Source organism: Emys orbicularis, chromosome 3, assembly GCF_028017835.1.
Source record: "Emys orbicularis isolate rEmyOrb1 chromosome 3, rEmyOrb1.hap1, whole genome shotgun sequence".
Taxonomy (NCBI): Eukaryota; Metazoa; Chordata; order Testudines; family Emydidae; genus Emys; species Emys orbicularis.
Window position 1 is genome coordinate 115,944,584 of NC_088685.1, and position 19,227 is coordinate 115,963,810.

Sequence of the window (19,227 nt, forward strand, 5' to 3'; positions counted from 1 at the left end):
CAGTGCAGCTTACATCAGAAAATTCCACATATGGGGGGAAAGAAGGAAACATTTATTTGACAGTTTGTTTTTTAATATACAGTGGCTCTTCAAAGCTCCTCAAAGTTTTGAGAATTTGGTACATTAGAAATAGCTTCAAAAAAAGGATTTGTAGACTGAGTGCAGGTGAGGCCATGCAAAGATGCATGGTGAAGTATTTATCACATGAATATCATCACCTATGTTCATATGGTCTGTGTGGGGATGTGAGTCTATCTGAATACAATACAGTACATATATTTGCTTACTGTAAAAAGCATTATTCAAAATGTGCAATTTGTTTTCTTAATGTAAAATGGATATTTAAAGCGCAGCACTGGCTCACTGAAAAGGTCTCCCAGCAGGCCCTGATATGACAGAACAAAATGGTTTAAGAGAAATCATTACCATCAGTTGCATCAAAGATTCATTAACTCCAAATTCTTAAAATAGGCTTTAGCTCAGCAGACAACTGCAGACTGTCAAGCAAGTAAGAAGGAGTTTTAAAAGGCTGTAAGCAGGCCTAATTAATTTTCTTTCCTTTTTGGTTAAGGGAATTTATAAAAGTAAAAATTATTTTTTTTAAAGATGTGTAATGAATAATACTTTGGGGCCCAATTATTTGTTTTAACAATCTGGGGACCTAATCCTACAAAGAGTTGTCCACACACATAGAGCCTGATCCAAAACCCACTGAAGGCCATGGTAGTCTATCCACTGACTTAACAGGTTTTGGCTTAGATCCATAGTTACTCTGTATAGAATCCCACTGCAGTCAGTGAGTACAGGAATAACTATAAATGTGTTTGTAACAATTTTCATGACCAGGCCGCTGTATTATTATTGTAATTAAAATAATTTAAAACATCTAATTTTCTTTTCTCTCCTTAAGCTGTTCGTTTACATTTGATATTTCACTCAGCTTGGACAGTTTCACTTTCCACTTACAATAAATTTAATTTGCTAATTTCCCTTGACTAGTGCCTTGCTATTGTAATGATATTTCCAGTGAAGTTTCCTAAGGAAAAATAATGCCAGACTGAAAACGACAGAGGGAAATAAAGATTAATCCCATTAGAACATTGACTTTAAACAAAGGCAGAATTAAGGTTGTCTGGCGGTGACCGTGATTGACTTGGGTTGCTCGGGGAATGGATAGTGTGTTTGTGAGAGTCAGTGCAAGTGTGAGAAGGATGTAGGTATAGAACAGGGGTGGGCAAACTTTTTGGCCCGAGGGCCACTTCTGGGTATAGAAATTGTATGGCAGGCCATGAGTGTTCACGAAATTGGGGTTGGGGTGTGGGATGGGGTGAGGGCTCTGGCTGAGGGTGCAGGCTCGAGGGTAGGGCCAGAAATGAGTGCAAGGTGCGGAAGGGGGCTCCAGGCTGGGGCGGGTGGGGTGCAGGGGGGAGGGCTCTGGCTGGGGGTGCAGGCTCTGGGGTGGGGCTGGGGATGACAGGTTTGGGGTGCAGGAGGGTACTCCGGGCTGGGACTGAGGGGTTCGGAGGACAGAAGGGGGATCAGGGCTGGGGCAGGAGATTGGGGCTCTGGGGGGGGGGGGTGGCTCAGGGGTGCAGGCTCTGGGCGTCGCATACCTCAAGCAGTTCCCGGAAACAATGGCATGCCCCCCGTCTGGCTCCTACACGGAGGTGCAGCCAGGTGGCTCTGCTGCATGCTGCCTGGTCTGCAGGCACCGCCCCTGCAGCTCCCATTGGCCACAGTTCCCGGCCAATGGGAGCTGTGGAGGCGGTGTCTTGGGGCGGGGGCAGCATGTAGCGCAGAGCCCCCTGGCTGCACCTATGCGTAGGAGCCGGAGGGGGGTCATGTCACTGCTTCCGCGGGCTGCATGGAGTGGCCCCCGACCCTGCTCCCCTGCTGGAGCAGGACAAGCCCTAGACCTCACTCCCCAGCAGGAGCTCGAGGATCAGATTAAAACGGCTGACAGGCCAGATGCGGCCCGTGGGCCATAGTTTGCCCACCTCTGGTACAGAACCTTATATCCTGGGTTCAGTGGGTTTGAGTTTTTCATTATTACCTCTTACAACCTTAACTGGTCTTCACAAAGTGTTTTGGTGTTTGCAAAGGTTAATAAATATTCAAAGTCTTCCTTGAAAGAGGGCCAAAAATCAACACGCAGGACCGTCCGCGCCGCCTTGGGATCCCGTGCAGTGCGGACAGAGGGGAGAACGCCCCCCCTGCGCGAACGGCGTGTGCCTGTGCCGACTTTGTGGCTCTGCTTTCGCGGAGGCTTCTCTCGCCAGGGGAAAAGTTGGCCTTGGGGCCTCCCCCACAGCTGAGCGCGGAAAGGGGCAGGGCAGGGATGGGGAAGAGGGACGGCAGACGAGGCTTTCCCCAGCACACAGACTACGTGGGGGGAATGCAATGGCCGGAACGAGCCAATCCGCCTCATTGTCTTTCCCACCTCCCGCCAGGGAACCCCATCGCCGCCTCGCCTGCACATGGCTCCAGCGACACCCGGGGGGCACCGGCCATCCCAGAGCCGGACCGCGGCGCGCCCCCGCCGGCAGTCGTGCCCCGTCCTGCGGAGGCGACGTGTGTACGTGAGTCCCGCTCGCCCCCTCCAGCCGCTCTTATGCAACAGCCCGGCCCGGCCCCGCCCCGCTCTCTTCCCCCGGCTCCAGCCCGCCCCTCGCCCCGCCCTTGCGGCTCCCCTCCCTCTTCCCGCGGGGATGTTTCACTAGTTTGTTTTAATTCCCGGGACCCAAGATGGAGGCTGCGCTGGGGCCTGGCGGGCTCCTGCTACTCCTCCTCGTCCTGGGGCGGCTCGGCCCCGCGGCTCCGCAGCCCGCCGCCCTCCCCCAGTTCCTCAGCCAGGTACCGAGAGGGGAGACTCGGCCTGCGGCGGGGCGGGGGTGAGGTGCGCTGGGTGGGGGCTTGGCTTGACGCGGTTTCCATCAGAGTTTGGGTCTATGGCTCTCAGCATCACCCCCACTGTACAAATTGTTCCAGCGCCCCTGTGTGCTGGGGGGGCGTCGGGGTGCGCTGGGTGTGCGGGGGCAGGGGACGCACTTGGCATTCCGGGGTGCGTGCTGGTGGGGTAGGGGTGTGCGCCGTGTCAGTGTATTGAGGGGTGAGTGTCCATGGCTAGAATCAGGCTGGCCGTTTGAAAATATAGACCTGATATTTGCCAAGTGCTGAAACCTGACATTGATGATTTGTTTTCCAAATGCATTTTAATTAAAATGTGCTTGGGTGATTCCATGTTATCAGACTGCACTAAAATGAGTTTACTAGGAATGGATCTCTTCTTTTTTTGTTTGTTTTTTACTCTAACTTTTCTTGTGTATGGCAGGGAATGCTGCAAATTGATGGTTTATGCACATGTTAATATTTAGAAAAACGGCTGGTTGGGGGAAAGAGAGAAAATACAGGTATTAAAAATTAACTTGCACATGAGCTGTATTTTTTTCTTTGTATTTTTAATGCATACATCCACATCTTGACAGCTCCGTGCTATAGATTAACGTGATCCTATAGGCCCAATTCTTGTTTTCAGTGCTACATGATTGAGCCAAGAAAATGTTATGGTATAGAGAGTACAATGAGGGGTGGGAGTCGGTGCTGAAATATATATTCATATGATTGGCTATAAAGTAAATCTGGTTTTTTTGTGAGCTAGGGATTTATTTTGGTACTATTTAAAGGTTACTTTTGTTGGAATTAGGGGATACTTCATGAGACCTGTAAACCATAACCTCTAGAATTACTCCCTCCCCAACACATCAACTGGTTCTATGTTGATACTGAAATTGTGAATAAAGCAACCTCTACTTACAATAGTTGTGAACTTCAGAGCATCTTATCACAGAAGTACCAAATGGGAAACAACTTTGTTGGGTTAAGTAGTCAATTGGGCTGTTAACACACAACTGATAACATGTTTTTTTTATTTACAAAGCTCTCCTCAAGGTAACTGTGTAAATAAAATAATATTTTAAAAAGCCTGGTAGCAATCCCATTAGTGGTACATGCTATATTGCAAGTAGGAAACCTGAGTTTACTTCCCGGTTTCTGCCTCTTCACACAGGGCCTTAAGCCTGGTCTACACTGGGGGGGGATTGATCTAAGATACGCAACTTCAGCTATGAGAATAGGGTTGCTGAAGTCGACGTATTTTAGATCGACTTAGAATCACTTACTTCGTGTCCTCGCGGCACGGGATCGATGGCTGCCGCTCCCCCGTCGACTTTGCTTCCGCCTCTCGCCGAGGCTGAGCTGGAGTTCAGCAGTCAACAGGAGAGTGATCGGGGATTGATTTATCGCGTCTACACTACACGTGATAAATCGATCCCCGATAGACGTACCCTTAGTTTGCTAACTGGGAACTCTCAGCTGGGAAACTATGGCCCTGATGCTGTTACAAACATATAGCACCTGTGTAACTGTTGGTAGGATTGGGGCTTTATAGAGGTTTGCTGTCTGTAAAAGATATAACAGCTGTCAGCATTGACAGCTCTCTTTCTGTGTCGGTGGGCTGTATCTACATTGGCCCAGAAACAAGTGAGGCGAGAATGACCGAGTCTCAATTGTTCTTTATCACCAAAAAGTTACTATCTGTTTGGAATGTTCCTTATCACAATTGATAATTGTCAGAAGGACTCCTGTGTGGATTGAAGTTGGGGGGGGGGGACAAATGATTGAGCTTTATGCATTCTTTAGAAATGTATTTTTGATATAGAAGGAACAAAATCTTTATTGCTGAGCAGAGTTACTCTTGACTAGATATGAACTGACTTGTCACAAAGTAGCTGCTGCTGCAGATTTGAAATTGAAGGTCCCAAGAATGAGATGAGCGTGAATTCTCCCTTCTCCCCTGTTCCATGTGGCTTCACAAGACATGTGTTGCAACGAATGGTAGACGAATCTTTACTCTGCATAGTTTTGGATCTGCAGACCTGTGAGTGTTTCACAGATCAGAAAGCCACTATCACTTTTAGTTAGGTCTGGACTGGGCATTATGTCTGTATATTCTGTAACTTTGACAGTATGTGGACAGAATACTATCAATTGCTTGATGTTTTAAACTTTTTAAACATGATGTTAAAGTTCCCCTTCAGTGTAGGTTAAGAATGTATGTTTTTAATTTAGGAAAGGTGTTATGGGAAAACACGACAGGAAAGGATTGAAAAACCTTGACATACTAAAATGACTTGGTTTGAAGTCATTTTGTAGGTTTGAAATGCTCTGCTTTAGCTCTCATACTTGAGTACGTCACTTGTTGCTCAGTGCCTGTCATTTCCCAAACAAGCACTTATGAAACATGGACTTTCCCTTCTTTTCATATTTTGTTTGGACAGCAGCACAGGTTTTTGCCTTGTAATTCAAATGACTCATTCTGCATCATTCTGTAGAGGTTCAAGAGATATTTCACAAAGTTATCTTTTGTTAAATTCTTCTTTAAAAATATGTTCAAACTGCACTGGAAGCTTAAAAAATGAGGGAAGATTAAAACATCCTGGAATAAACATCCTTCAGGTCCCTAGAGTTTCTTGACAAAGCAAAAGCAGCTAGGAAATCACAAGGCAAAGTAGTTAATAATCTCTGCTGTGTAAAACTAGGATGTAAAAGAAATACAATACAGTTCTTAATGCAAGGTCAAAAGTTAGATTAAGTTTAGGTCATTTTGGTTTTCATTTAGTTTTTTTATTCTTAATATGGTCCTGGTGAGAAGAATACATGAAGTGTGAGAAAGCTGGCTGAAAGCACAATGGGCTGGGTCCTGTTCTGATATACATCGGCAGTAACTGAGTTTAGTTATCTAAATTAATTTTCCCCTGGATGGTTGTTTCTAGTTTTTGAGAATGTGATTTTTACCTTTTGATTATTTATGTTGATTATTTCTTTTGATGTGACCTACTCACTTGTCAGAAATGTGGCATATATACTTAGTGTGCATACCATTATTTTTCCTGCAGATAATATCTGTTATTGGATACTAAAAACATCTGAGATGTTTTTCAAGACAAAAAATAGTTTTTCACTGGTGAGATATTAAGATATTCTCCACTATGTAGACCACATACACATGTTAACATATGCATGCAGGCACCATGTGCTGTTATACTTCAGAGGAAGGGGAAAGGCTTGTTAATAACAACTTATTTAAATCAATAAAAGAAATAACTTTTGCAAGTATCTTGTGGCGATAACCTGATATTTGTTCTGAACTTGTGAAAATTTGTGTAATTCTCTGTATCTTTCTGGCATATTTTATTAATTGACTGCTGGATGATGTAATGATGTCCCAATATCTTGGAATTAGGTATGTGATTTTACAACACTTGGTAAAATAATCATAATATGTTATTTAATAATGAGAAAGCAGAAATTTAATTCTAGCAATGTAAGTAGGGAAGAGGGGAGAATAAGTGGTGTTATCCAAAGAACCTTACTAATTCACCTCCGTGACTGGGTCACCATTGTGAATTAATAAAATTTGCAAAGTAGGAAGTAAACAAATGTGTACATGCAAAAAGAAAAGCACAGCTAATGCATGGTAATATAATGTCATTTATTTGACAAGTGTAGCATAGTTTTAATTACTTACCCTAAGAAGTACAGTATAAGTGAATGTCTACACTACAGGATTACTCCGAATTTACAGAATTTGATTTTTGGCAACCGATTGTATAAAGTCGAGTGCATGCGGCCACAATAAGCACATTAATTCGGCGGTGTGCGTCCATGTACCGAGGCTAGCGTCGACTTCCGGAGCGTTGCACTGTGGGTAGCTATTCCATAGCTATTCAATAGTTCCCGCAGTCTCCCCCGCCCATTGGAATTCTGGGTTGAGATCCCAATGCCTGATGGGGCCAAAAACATTGTCGCAGGTGGTTCTGGGTACATGCTCCCCCTCCCTCTGGGAAAGCAATGACAGACAACCGTTTCACGCCTTTTTTCCTGGGTGAACTGTGCAGACGCCATACCACGGCAAGCATGGAGCCCGCTCAGCTCAAGACAGCAGTCATGAACATTGTAAACGCCTTGCGCATTATCGTGCAGTTTATGCTGAACCAGAACCTGCAAAACCAGGCGAGGAGGAGGCGGCGACTGCAACGCGGTGACGAGAGTGATGAGGACATGGTCACAGAATTCTCTCAAACCGCAGGCCCCGGTGCTTTGGAGATCATGTTGTTAATGGGGCAGGTTCTAGCCGTGGAATACCGATTCTGGGCCTGGGAAACAAGCACAGACTGGTGGGACCAAATAGTGTTGCAGGTGTGGGACGATTCCCAGTGGCTGCGAAACTTTTGCATGCGTAAGGGCACTTTCATGGAACTTTGTGACTTGCTTTCCCCTGCCCTGAAGCGCCAGAATACCAAGATGAGAGCAGCCCTCGCAGTTGTGAAGCGAGTGGCGATAGCCCTGTGGAAGCTTGCAACGCCAGACAGCTACCGGTCAGTCGGGAATCAATTTGGAGTGGGCAAATCTACTGTGGGGGCTGCTGTGATGCAAGTAGCCAAAGCAATCGCTGAGCTGCTGCTACCAAAGGTAGTGACTCTGGGAAATGTGCAGGTCATAGTAGATGGCTTTGCTGCAATGGGATTCCCTAACTGTGGTGGGGCGATAGATGGAACCCATATCCCTATCTTGGCACCGGAGCACCAGGGCAGCCAGTACATAAACCGGAAGGGGTACTTTTCAATGGTGCTGCAAGCACTGGTGGATCACAAGGGACGTTTCACCAACATCAACGTGGGATGGCCGGGAAGGGTTCATGACGCTCGCGTCTTCAGGAACACTAATCTGTTTAAACGGCTGCAGCAAGGGATTTTTACTTCCCAGACCAGAAAATAACCGCTGGGGATGTTGAGATACCTATAGTTATCCTTGGGGACCCAGCCTACCCCTTAATGCCATGGCTCATGAAGCCATACACAGGCAGCCTGGACAGTAGTCAGGACCTGTTCAACTATAGGCTGAGCAAGTGCAGAATGGTGGTAGAATGTGCCTTTGGACGTTTAAAGGGTCGCTGGCGCACTTTACTGACTCGGTCAGACCTCAGCCAAACCAATATTCCCATTGTTATTGCTGCTTGCTGTGTGCTCCAAATCTCTGTGAGAATAAGGGGGAGACATTTATGGCGGGGTGGGAGGTTGAGGCAAATCGCCTGGCTGCTTATTACGTGCAGCCAAACACCAGGGCGATTAGAAGAGCACACCAGGAAGCGCTGTGCATCAGAGAAGCTTTGAAAACCAGTTTCATGACTGGCCAGGCTACAGTGTGAAATTTCTGTTTGTTTCTCCTTGGTGAAAACCCGCCCCCTTGATTGACTCATTCCCTGTAAGCAACCCACCCTCCCCCCTTCGATCACAGCTTGCTTTCAAAGGAAATAAAGTCACTATCGTTTAAAAATCATGTATTATTTATTAATTGATTATAAACATAGGGAGAGAACTGACAAGGTAGCCCGGGGGGTGGAGGGGTTTGGGAGGAGGATAGGAGGGAAGGAAAAGGCCACTTCAGAAGTTCAAAATAATGACCGCCTTTTGCTTGGGCTATCCACTGGGGTGGAGTGGGAGGGTGCACGGAGCCTCCCCCCCCCCACGTTCTTGGGCATCTGGGTGAGGAGGCTATGGAACATGGTGAGGTGGGAGGGTGGTTATACAGGGGCTGCAGCGGCAATCTGTGATCCTGCTGCCGTTCCTGAAGCTCCACCAGACGCCGGAGCATGTCCGTTTGCTCAAGCAGCAGCCCCAGCGTTGCATCCCGCCACCTCTCATCTTGAGCGTCCCTCCTATCCTCACGTTCGTCCCTCATGGCCTCACGTTCACTGGCAGCTTTCCTGTACTGTGATACCGTGTCCTTCTACTCATTCAGGTGAGCTCTTTCATCGCGGGTCGATTGCATGATTTCCGAGAACATTTTGTCTCACGTGCATTTTTTTTTCGCCGCCTTATCTGGGATATCTTTCGGGACAGAGGAGGGAGACTTGAAAAATTTGCAGCTATGGGAGGGGAAAAAAGACATTTTACAGAACAATGCTTATACTCTTTCATGGTGAACAACACTATTCACATTACATAGCACATGTGATTTCGGTACAAGGTTGCATTTGGCATCTTAATATTGAGTGCCTGCGGCTTTGGTCTTAGAGATCACAGACGCAGGTCCGGGCAACAGAATTCGGCTTGCATGCAGCCATGGTAAGCCATTGTCTTTCGGCTTCTGCAACCTTCGTAAAAGCAGCACCCTCCTTTCCCATACCAAGCAAAGCCCGTTGAGTGCTGCGGTTTTCCTGTTAACGTGCAGCAGCAGAAACCAAACTAAACCCCCCCACCACCCATCCAATTCTCTGGGATGATTGCTTTATCCCTCCCCCCACCGCGTGGCTGGTATCAGGGAAGATCCCTGCTAGCCAAAAGCGAAAGGCTCAGCGCCAATGGGGTCCTCCCCGCCCACCCACCGCTTGGCTAACTGCAGGGAAGGATTTCTTTTCAGCCACAGGCAAACAGCCCAGTAGGAACGGCCACTTCTGTCCCCTTCATTAACTTCCCGTATTTCAACCAGGTTACCATGAACAGTATCCCTCTCCTGAGGATAACACAGTGAGATAAAGAACAGATGTTGCTTGAATGCCAGCAAACACTGGGACCATATGCTGCCAGGCGTTGTCACGCAATGATACCAGATTACTTGCTACTAGCATGGCGTGGTCAAGTGTCTTACCATGGAGGACGGAATAAGGCTGCACTGCCCAGAAACCTTTTGCAAAGGCTTTTGGAGTACCTCCAGGAGAGCTTCATAGAGATGTCCCTGGAAGATTTCCGCTCCATCCCCAGACACATTAACAGACTTTTCCAGTAGCTGTACTGACCGCGAATGCATCCCAAGTCCTCAGGGCAAATTAATCATTAAAAAACACTTGCTTTTAAACCATGTTTTATATTTACAAAAGTACACTCACCAGAGTTCCCTTCCATGGCTTCATGGTCTGGGATACTGCCTTGGGAGGGTTGGGAGGGTACTTCAGTCAGGCTGAGAAAAAGATCCTGGCTGTTGGGGAGAATGGAGTGCTGTGTGCTCTCCGCAAGCTTGTTGTTGTCGTCGTCCTCCTCCTCCTCCTCCTCCTCATCTTCCCTGTCCGCAGAATCCTCAGGCATGGCTGAGAGTACCCCCTCCTTGGAATCCACGGTCGGGGTAGGGTAGTGGTGGCGCCCTCCCCCTAGAATTGCATGCAGCTCAGCATAGAAGCGGCATGTCTGCGGCTCTGCACCAGACCTTCCGTTTGCTTCTTTGGTTTTCTGGTAGGCTTGTCTGAGCTCCTTAACTTTCACGCAGCACTGTAGTGAGTCCCTATTGTGGCCTCTCTCCATCATGCCCTTGGAGATTTTTTTCAAATGTTTTGGCATTTCGTCTTTTGGAACGTAGTTCTGCTAGCACTGAATCCTCTCCCCATATAGCAATCAGATCCAGTACCTCCCGTACAGTCCATGCTGGTGCTCTTTTTCGATTCTCGGACTGCATGGTTACCTGTGCTGATGAGTTCTGAGTGGTCACCTGTGCTCTCCACGCTGGGCAAACAGGAAATGAAAATCAAAAGTTCGCGGGGCTTTTCTGTCTACCTGGCCAGTGCATCTGAAGTCAGATTGCTGACCAGAGCGGTCACAATGGTGCACTGTGGGATCGCTCCCGGAGGCCAATACCATCGAATTTCATCCACACTAACCCTAATTCGAACCGGCAATGTTGATTTCAGCGCTACTCCCCTCGTTGGAGAGGAGTACAGAAATCGATTTTAAGAGCCCTTTATGTCGAAGTAAATGGCTTCGTTGTGTGGATGGGTGCAGGGTTAATTCGATTTAACACTGCTAAATTTGACCTAAACTCATATTGTAGACCAGGCCTTAGACTAATAATAAATGTAATGAAGTTTTAGTAATGCAAGATCTCCCTAGAGGACTGTTCTAAAAACTTTGCTGTAAAGTATGCAGGGCCTGACATTTTTTGTCCTATAGCCATGTCAGTAGACCTGGTTGCAACATGGGAAATTTTAAAAAGGTCTAAGAAAGTCTACTGTAGACAACCACTTGCTGTCATTAAGAAGTGTTTGGACATTTCTACACTAGTACATATATGTGGGGTGTGTGTGAGGGGATACATGCATGAATGTTATATATGTTGGGGTGTATGCAGGCTGTGTGTGCCAGTGTATTGAGGGGTGAGTGCACATCGCTAGAAATATCTTCTCATTTTGAAAATATAAACCTAATTTTTATTTGACCTGTATTTCTTCTTCAAGCTGAAACTTAACAATGATGGTCTGTTTTTCAAATGTTTTAAAAAAATTATTCAGGTGACTAAGTTATAAGACTGCTCAAAAAGTAGTGTTTTTTTTTTTTTTTTTTAACTACTTTGTAACTTACAGTAGCTTTTTGTGTATGAAATGGAATGTTGCATATTGATTGTATGTATCAATATGTAGAAAAACTGCTGGCTGGGAGAAGGGAGAAAAATGTAGTTATTAATATTAAAGCTATTCCACATATATATCTTTATATTTTTAACATATATACATCCGTTTCATGACAGCTCCATGCTATGGAGTACTGTAATGCTGTAGGCCCCAGTGTTGCTCCTGTGATTTCAGTGCTACAGGATTGGGGCAAGAAAATGTTGTGGTGTATAGTTAATTGTGGTTTTTGTTGTTGTTGGGTGGGATCGAGTGGAGAAGGGAGGTTATAAAGTAAATTTGGAGTTTTTGAATAGTTGGTTTTATTTTGGTACCATTTCTAAAGGTTACCTCTGTTGGAATTAGAGGATGCTTCATGAGACATGTGAACTTAGACCTTTGATTTTTTTAAAAAGCTGGATAGTTCTGTGTTAATATTTAAATTGTGACTAAACATCCTCTGATTACAATAGTTGTGAACTGCCAAGTGTCTTATCATAGAAGCATGAAACGGGAAAGATCTGCTGGGTTATCTGGTCAATTCTCCTGCTAATACAAGATTGTAATAAATTCATACACCAGCAAAGTTCTCCTCCAAGTAACTTTGTTTAAAGAATAATCATAATTTAATTAATAAAAAAGTGGCAGCAATTCCAGTATTGGCCTATCCTGTACTGTAAGGTAGGAGACCTGAGTTTACTTCCTGGTTTCTTTCTCTCTTCATGAAATGGTTGGGAATTGTGCTAAAGCACAACTGTGGGGGGACTCTCTGGGTATGTCTACACTGCAATAAAAAACTGTAGCATTGAGTCTCAGAGCCTGGGTCAATTTGTCTTAGGCTTACAGGGCTCAGGCTGTGGGGCTAAAAATAGCTGTGTAGTTGAGGTTCAGGCTCAGGCTGCAGCCCAGGCTCTGAGACCTTCCCCTTCCTCCCCCCCCCCCCCCCCCCAACAGCTACACTGTCAATATTAGCCCCACAAGCCTGACTCGGGCCAGTGGTGCCACAGGTCTTTTACTGCAGTGTAGTTGTATCCTCAGCAAACTAAGCCCTCTAGGACTGAGGCTTATGAGGTTCTCTGACTAGCTGTAATAAATTGAGAGAAGGTGACTCTCGGCCATGTTGGTCTCAGCATATTAAAGATACAAGGTGGACCAGTAAAAGGTATTATTACCTCACCCACCTTGTGTCGCTAATATCCTGAGACCAACGTGGCTACAACACTGCTTGCATAGATTATAGCTGTCAGAATTAACAACCCACTATTTGTGTCGGTGCAATGTTTCTGCGCCAGCGCAGATACAATTGGGGCAAGGGTGACTGAGACTCTATCATTTAGCACCAAAAATATTGAGGCCATGTCTACACTACCACATATGTTCGTAAAACTTATGTCTCTCTGGGGTGTGGAAAAAAACACACTCCCGAGCGACATAAGTTTCGCTGGCACAAGTGGTAGCGTGCACAGGGCTATGTTGCCGGAAGAGATTCTCCTGCCTACATGGCTACTGCTGCTCGTGGAGGTGGTTTTATTATGTCGACAGGAGAGCTCTCTCCCGTCGGCATAGCGTGGCTACATGAGCAATCTTACAGCGGCGCAGCTGCATTGGTAGAGTTGTGTCGCTGTAAGCTCGCTTGTGTAGACATGGCCTAAAATCTGTTTAGAATGTACCTTAGCATAGTTGGTAATCCTCTAAAGGCCTCTGTTATGTGCATGCAAGATGGGTACATATGGCAACAGGAATAAATGTTGTTCTTCAAGTGCTTGTTCATGTCGATTCCATGCTAGGTGTGTGCACGCCATGTGCACAGGTGCCGGAGATTTTTTCCCTCAGTGGTATCTGCAGGGTCATCCCTAGTTCCCCCTGGAGCCCCACGCACATGTGCCGATATAAAGGGCGCTGCCAGCTCCATGCCCTCTCAGTTCCTTCTTATCGCCCATCATGGTTGCTTGGGATGACCTTCTTGCTCTTGCAAGGCTTTCCTCATAGTGGTTTGGACTCTGATCTGTTGTATATAGTTGTTGTAGTTAGCAGATTTAGTTACTCTGAGTGTATATGGTACAGATAGTTGTCCTAGTCTTGGAGAGATGTTGTCCTAGGTACTGGGTATGCCCCAGTCCCTGGGCTTCAAGCTGTCACCTCCTGCGGCAAGCCTGTGCCTATGAGCGACTCGTGTTCGCCTTGTCTAAAGTGCCTTGGGGAAGCTCACGTTAAGGAGAAGTGTAAAATCTACAAGGGCTTCAGACCAAGGACTCAGAAAGTCAGAGACATCCACCTGAAGGCTCTGAGCCGTCCTGCTCCGAATTGGCACTGAGTACTTCAGCCTCTGTGCTCTTCCCAGCACCGTTCCCCAGCACCGGCGCTCAGGAAGAAGCACAAGCGCTGGGAGAGGACGCTCTCTGGTGCCAAAGAGCGATAAGAGGGGGAGCAATTGATGTGAGACCCGGGCCGGGCCATTTGTCCTCTCCAGAGCCACGGTCGGTGTACCAAGCCCGATTTGGAGCCCACGTCCGACTCTGGGGAGCGGTTGTGGTACCTCATCCTTGTGGGGCCCCTCGACTCTGGAGGCTTTCCAGGCTGCAAAGGACTTGATGTCTCTCCCGATACCACTCACCACCCAAGGTCCCATGCCAGCCAGGACTACCGGAGACAGAAGGCTGCAGGGGGTAGAGAGCTCCTGTTTGGCACCAGCGGTTGTGGCACCTTCATGGCCCTGTTGCAGCAGTCCCTGACCCAGCATTGGTCACCAATCCTCTGGCACCACCTGGAGGCAGTACCGGGCATGGTGCCTCCATGATCTCTGTTTTCCCTAGCCTCTGTTTGCCAGAAGCTGGGAATGGGCGACGGGATGGATCACTTGATGATTATCTGTTCTGTTCATTCCCTCTGGGGCACCTGGCATTGGCCACTGTTGGAACACAGGATACTGGGCTAGATGGACCTTTGGTCTGACACAGTATGGCCTTTCTTCTGTTCTTATGGCTGTTGAGGTCTGAAATGCTTCCTGAAAGCCGGGAGAGCATATAGGGCTAGAGAGCGGAGCGTGGCTCTCAAGTCTTTGAGGCTGTGCAGCTTGGAGTCTGTCTGCTCGGAGAACAGAGCAGTGCCCACTTAAGACTAAATCAAGAATTGCCTCCCCTCTTGTGGGTTCCAGGACTAGCTGCTCCAAGAAGCAGTCATTTAAGGTGTCAAGAAACTTTATTTCTGCCTCCCGTCCTGAAGTGACATGTACCCAGTCAATATGGGTGTGATGGGTTGGATCACAGAAATCCCTTTGGGACTGCCACCTGATGTGCTGGGACTACCACTGAGCCCATTTTCCCTGCCACCTTGGGACTTCAGAACCTTGCCTTGTTTGAGCCAGACACGCTTGCCTGCTGCAAACACAGGTCCACGTCTGAAGCACGTCCTCCACAAGCTGCAGGCTTAACTGAAAACAGCTTAAGAAGTGCTCCTGTCTCCAGCCCAGCTCCCAATGGGGTCCCAAACCCCAAATAAACTCATAAATTGTCCGCCCTCTGTAACACTGATAGAGAGAGATGCACAGCTGTTTGCCCCCCTCCTTCAGGTATTAATACATACTCTGGGTTAATAAGTAAAAAGTGATTTTATTAAATACAGAAAGTAGGATTTAAGTGGTTCCAAGTAATAACAGACAGAACAAAGTAAATTACCAAACAAAACAAAATAAAATAAAACATGCAAGTCTAATGCCTAATACAGTAGGAAACCAAATGCAGGTAAATCTCACCCTCAGAGATGTTCCAATAAGCTTCTTTGACAGACTAGCCTCATTCTAGTCTGGGCCCAATCCTTTCCCCAGTGCAGTCCTTGTTCCAGCTCAGGTGGTAGCTAGGGGATTTCTCATGACTGCAGCCCCCTTTGTTCTGTTCCACCCCCTTATATATCTTTTGCACAAGGCAGGAATCCTTTGTCCCTCTCTGGCTTCCCACCCTTCTACATGGAAAAGCACCAGGTTAAAGATGGATTCCAGTTCAGGTGACATGATCACATGTCACTGTAGGACTTTATTGCCCACTTGCCAGCACACATGTACACAGGAAGACTTACAAGTAAACAGAGCCGTCTACAACCAACTGTCCTGGTTAATGGGAGCCATCAAGATTCCAAGCCACCATTAATGGCCCACACTTTGCATAACTACAATAGGACCTCAGAGTTATATTTCATATTTCTAGTTTCAGATACAAGAATGATACATTCATACAAATAGGATGAACACACTCAGTAGATTATACGCTTTGTAATAAGAACAGGAGTACTTGTGGCACCTTAGAGACTAACAAATTTAGTACTCCTGTTCTTTTTTGCGGATACAGACTAACACGGCTGCTATTCTGAAAGCTTTGTAATGATGCTTTACAAGAGACCTTTTGCATGAAGCATATCCCAGTTACATTATATTCACACTCATTAGCATATTTTCATAACATCATATGGAGTGCACTGTCACCATGGGGATAGTTGAAATTCCCCATTATTATTGGGTTTATTTTAATAGCCTCTCTAATCTCCCTGAGCATTTCACAGTCACTCTCACCATCCTGGTCAGGTGGTCGGTAATATATCCCTACTGCTATATTCTTCTTATTAGAGCATAGAATTAGTATCCATAGAGATTCTATGGTACAGATTGGTTCATTTAAGATTTTTACTTCATTTGATTCTACGCTTTCTTTCACATATAGTGCCACTCCCCCACCAGCACGACGTGTTCTATCCTTGCGATATATTTTGTACCCTGGTATTACTGTGTCCCATTGGTTATCCTCATTCCACCATGTTTCTGTGATGCCTGTTCTATCAATATCCTCATTTAATACGAGGCACTTTAGTTCACCCATCTTATTATTATTCTAGCATTGGTATATAAATACTTTAAAAACTTGTCACTTTTTAGCTGTCTGTCATTACATGATGTAATTGAATGGGACTTTTTTTCATTTGACTGTTTCTCATCAGATCCTATCTGTATTTTATCATCTTCCATCCTCTCCTCCTTATTAGGACATAGAGAATCTCCATTAATAGATCCTCCCCTCAGGGTTGTCTCTATCCGAACCACATGCTCCTCCGCACCTGTCAGCTTTTTCCCAGCCCTTAATTTAACAACTAAGACCTTTTAAATTTTAAGTGCCAGCAGCCTGATTCCATTTTGGTTAAGGTGGAGCCCATCCTTCCTGTATAGGCTCCCACTTTCCCAAAAGTTTCCCCAGTTCCTAATAAATCTAAACCTCTCCTCTCTACACCATCGTCTCATCCATGCATTGAGACCCTGCAGTTCTGCCTGTCTAACTGGCCCTGCGCATGGAACTGGAAGCATTTCAGAGAATGCTACCATGGCGGTTCTGGACTTCAATCTCTTACCTAGCAGCCTAAATTTGGCCTCCAAGACCTCTCACCTATCGTTCTCTGTCATTGGTACCTACATGTACCTTGACCGCTAGCTCCTCCCCAGCACTACACATAAGTCTATCTAGATGTCTCGAGAGATCCGCACCTTCGCACCAGGCAGGCAAGTCACCATGCAGTTCTCCTGGTCATCACAAACCCAGCTATCTATGTTTCTAATGATTGAATTGCCCATTACTAATACCTGTATTTTCCTAATAACTGGAGTTCCCTCCCCTGGAGAGGTATCCTCATTGCGAAAGGATACCACAACATCATCTGGAAGGAGGGTCCCAACTATGGGATCGTTTCCCTCTGCTTGTTCTCTTTCCCTGAGACTTTCATCCTCTTCAACAGCACAGAGGCTGTCAGACCGGGGGTGGGACCAAACCCACCTCAGCAATGTCAGACCCAGGGTCTCTGGTCCAGGAAGAACTCTCCCTGCATATAAACATCAGGGAACTCAGGGCAATACGCCTGGCCTGCAAGGTGTTTCTTCCCCAGCTGTCAGGCAGGGTTGTGCAGGTCTCGACGGACAACACGGCCTTGATGTTTTATGTCAACAAGCAAGGGGGAGCTCGCTCCTCAGCCCTTTCTGAAGAGGCCCTCTGACTATGGGCCTTCTGTGTGAACCACGACATCCCTCTCAAGGCGGTACACCTCCCAGAAGAGCAGAATGCGCTGGCGGATCACCTCAGCAGGTCCTTTTCCTTTCGCCACAAGAGGTCTCTTCACCTAGAGGCAGTCAGCGTTATCTTCCAGAAGTGGGGGACTCCCTAAGTGGACCCGTTCCCCACCAGACATAACAGGAAAGGCAAATGGTTATGTTGAATGCATGGGCTCAGCCAGGGCTCTGTGTCTGATGCCTTCCTGTTCTCGTGGGCAAATGAACTGATGTATGCCTTCCCGCCAATCCCCCTTGGTTCACAAGGTCCTCCTAAAGATCAAGAGGGACAAGGTGAAAGTTACCTTGATAGCTCCGGCGTGGCCACACCAGCATTGGTTTGGCACGCTTCTGGACCTCTCAGTGGCAACTCCACTAGAGCTGCAACCACATTCAGACTTGATTTCACAATATCAAGGCCAGTTGCTTCACCCAAACCTCGCCTCTCTACACCTGACGGCATGGCTTCTGTATGGCTGAACCCCGAGGAGCAGGTCCAGCAAGTTTTGCTAGGTAGCAGGAAGCCCTCCACCAGGGCTACCTACCTAAGTGGAAACGTTTCACTTGTTGGGCCTCAGAATGGAATCCTTTTTCCGTCTCGGTCTTCTCTGCAGTCCATCTCGGACTACTTGCTCCACCTGAAGCACCAGGATCTGGCACTGTCATCAGTCAAGGTTCACTTGTCAGTCCTCTCGACCTTCCATCCTTGGGTCCAAGGCAGATCAGTCTTTTCCCATGAGATGACTATCAGGTTCCTCAAGGGTTTAGAAAGACGCTACCCACAAGTCCGTGAACCGATTTCCCCCATGGGACTTAAAGCTGGTCCTGTCAAGGCTCGCGGGACTCTCCTTTGAGCTGTTGGCATCTTGTTCTCTACTGCTCCTCTCATGGAAGGTTGCTTTCCTAGTGGCAATTATGTCGGCCAGAAGGGTCTCTGAAATCAAAGCCCCTGACTTCAGAACCCCCTTGTACGGTGTTCTTTAAGGACAAGGGCCCCCACCCGCCCTTCCTACCAAAGGTAGTGTTGCAGTTCCATGATAATCAGGACACTTCTTTCCAAAGCCTCACAGCACTGATGAGGAACATTGGATACATACTTTAGATCGGGGTGGCCAAACTTACTGACACGCCAAGCCACTTATGATAATCTACAGAAGTTTGAGAGGTGGGCATGCCAGCCGGGACTCGGGGCTTCAGTCCTGTGGGGCATGCCAGCTGCAGCTCGGGGCTTCAGCCCAGCTGCTGCTGAAGCCCTGAGCCCCAGCAGATGCCTCCTGCAGACCTCCCTCCCCGCAGGGCATAAGCCCCAAGCCCCACCACCCTGCCACAGGGCAAAAGCCTTGAGCTCCCCCTACCGCAGTCTGGTAGTGGAGAATGGGTTGGGGATGTGGGGGACTCCGCAAGCTGCACTTTAAAAGAGCTGTATGTGGCTCGCAAGCCGCACTTTGGCCACCCCTGCTTTAAATGTTAAACGGGCCCTGTCCTTCTATATTGAAAGGACTAAGCCCTTCTGCAAGGCTGTGCAGCTTTTCATAGGTGTGGTGGACAGAACAAAAGGACTACCGGTGTCGTCCTAAAGAATATCATCCTGGATCACTGCTTGCATCCGAGCTTGTTACGAGCAGTTGAAGGTCCCGTCTCTGGCCACCGGGACATCTCATTCCACAAAGGGCCCAGGCTTCGTCAGCAGTGTTCTTCGTGCAGATACCAATCCAGGACA

The 19,227-nt window shown here is 47.1% G+C and overlaps 1 protein-coding gene across 2 annotated transcripts in view; it reads left to right on the top strand.

The window, feature by feature from the left end:
* Positions 1-2,726: 2,726 nt before the first annotated feature.
* The window catches only part of GINM1 (glycosylated integral membrane protein 1), a 34,376-nt gene continuing 17,875 nt past the window's right edge, over positions 2,727-19,227 (top strand). For both annotated transcript variants that reach the window (XM_065400595.1, XM_065400596.1), the window contains exon 1: positions 2,727-2,853. In XM_065400595.1, coding sequence (XP_065256667.1) covers positions 2,746-2,853 — 108 coding nt within the window. In that variant the 5' untranslated portion in view covers positions 2,727-2,745. The remainder of the gene's footprint in view (positions 2,854-19,227) is intronic.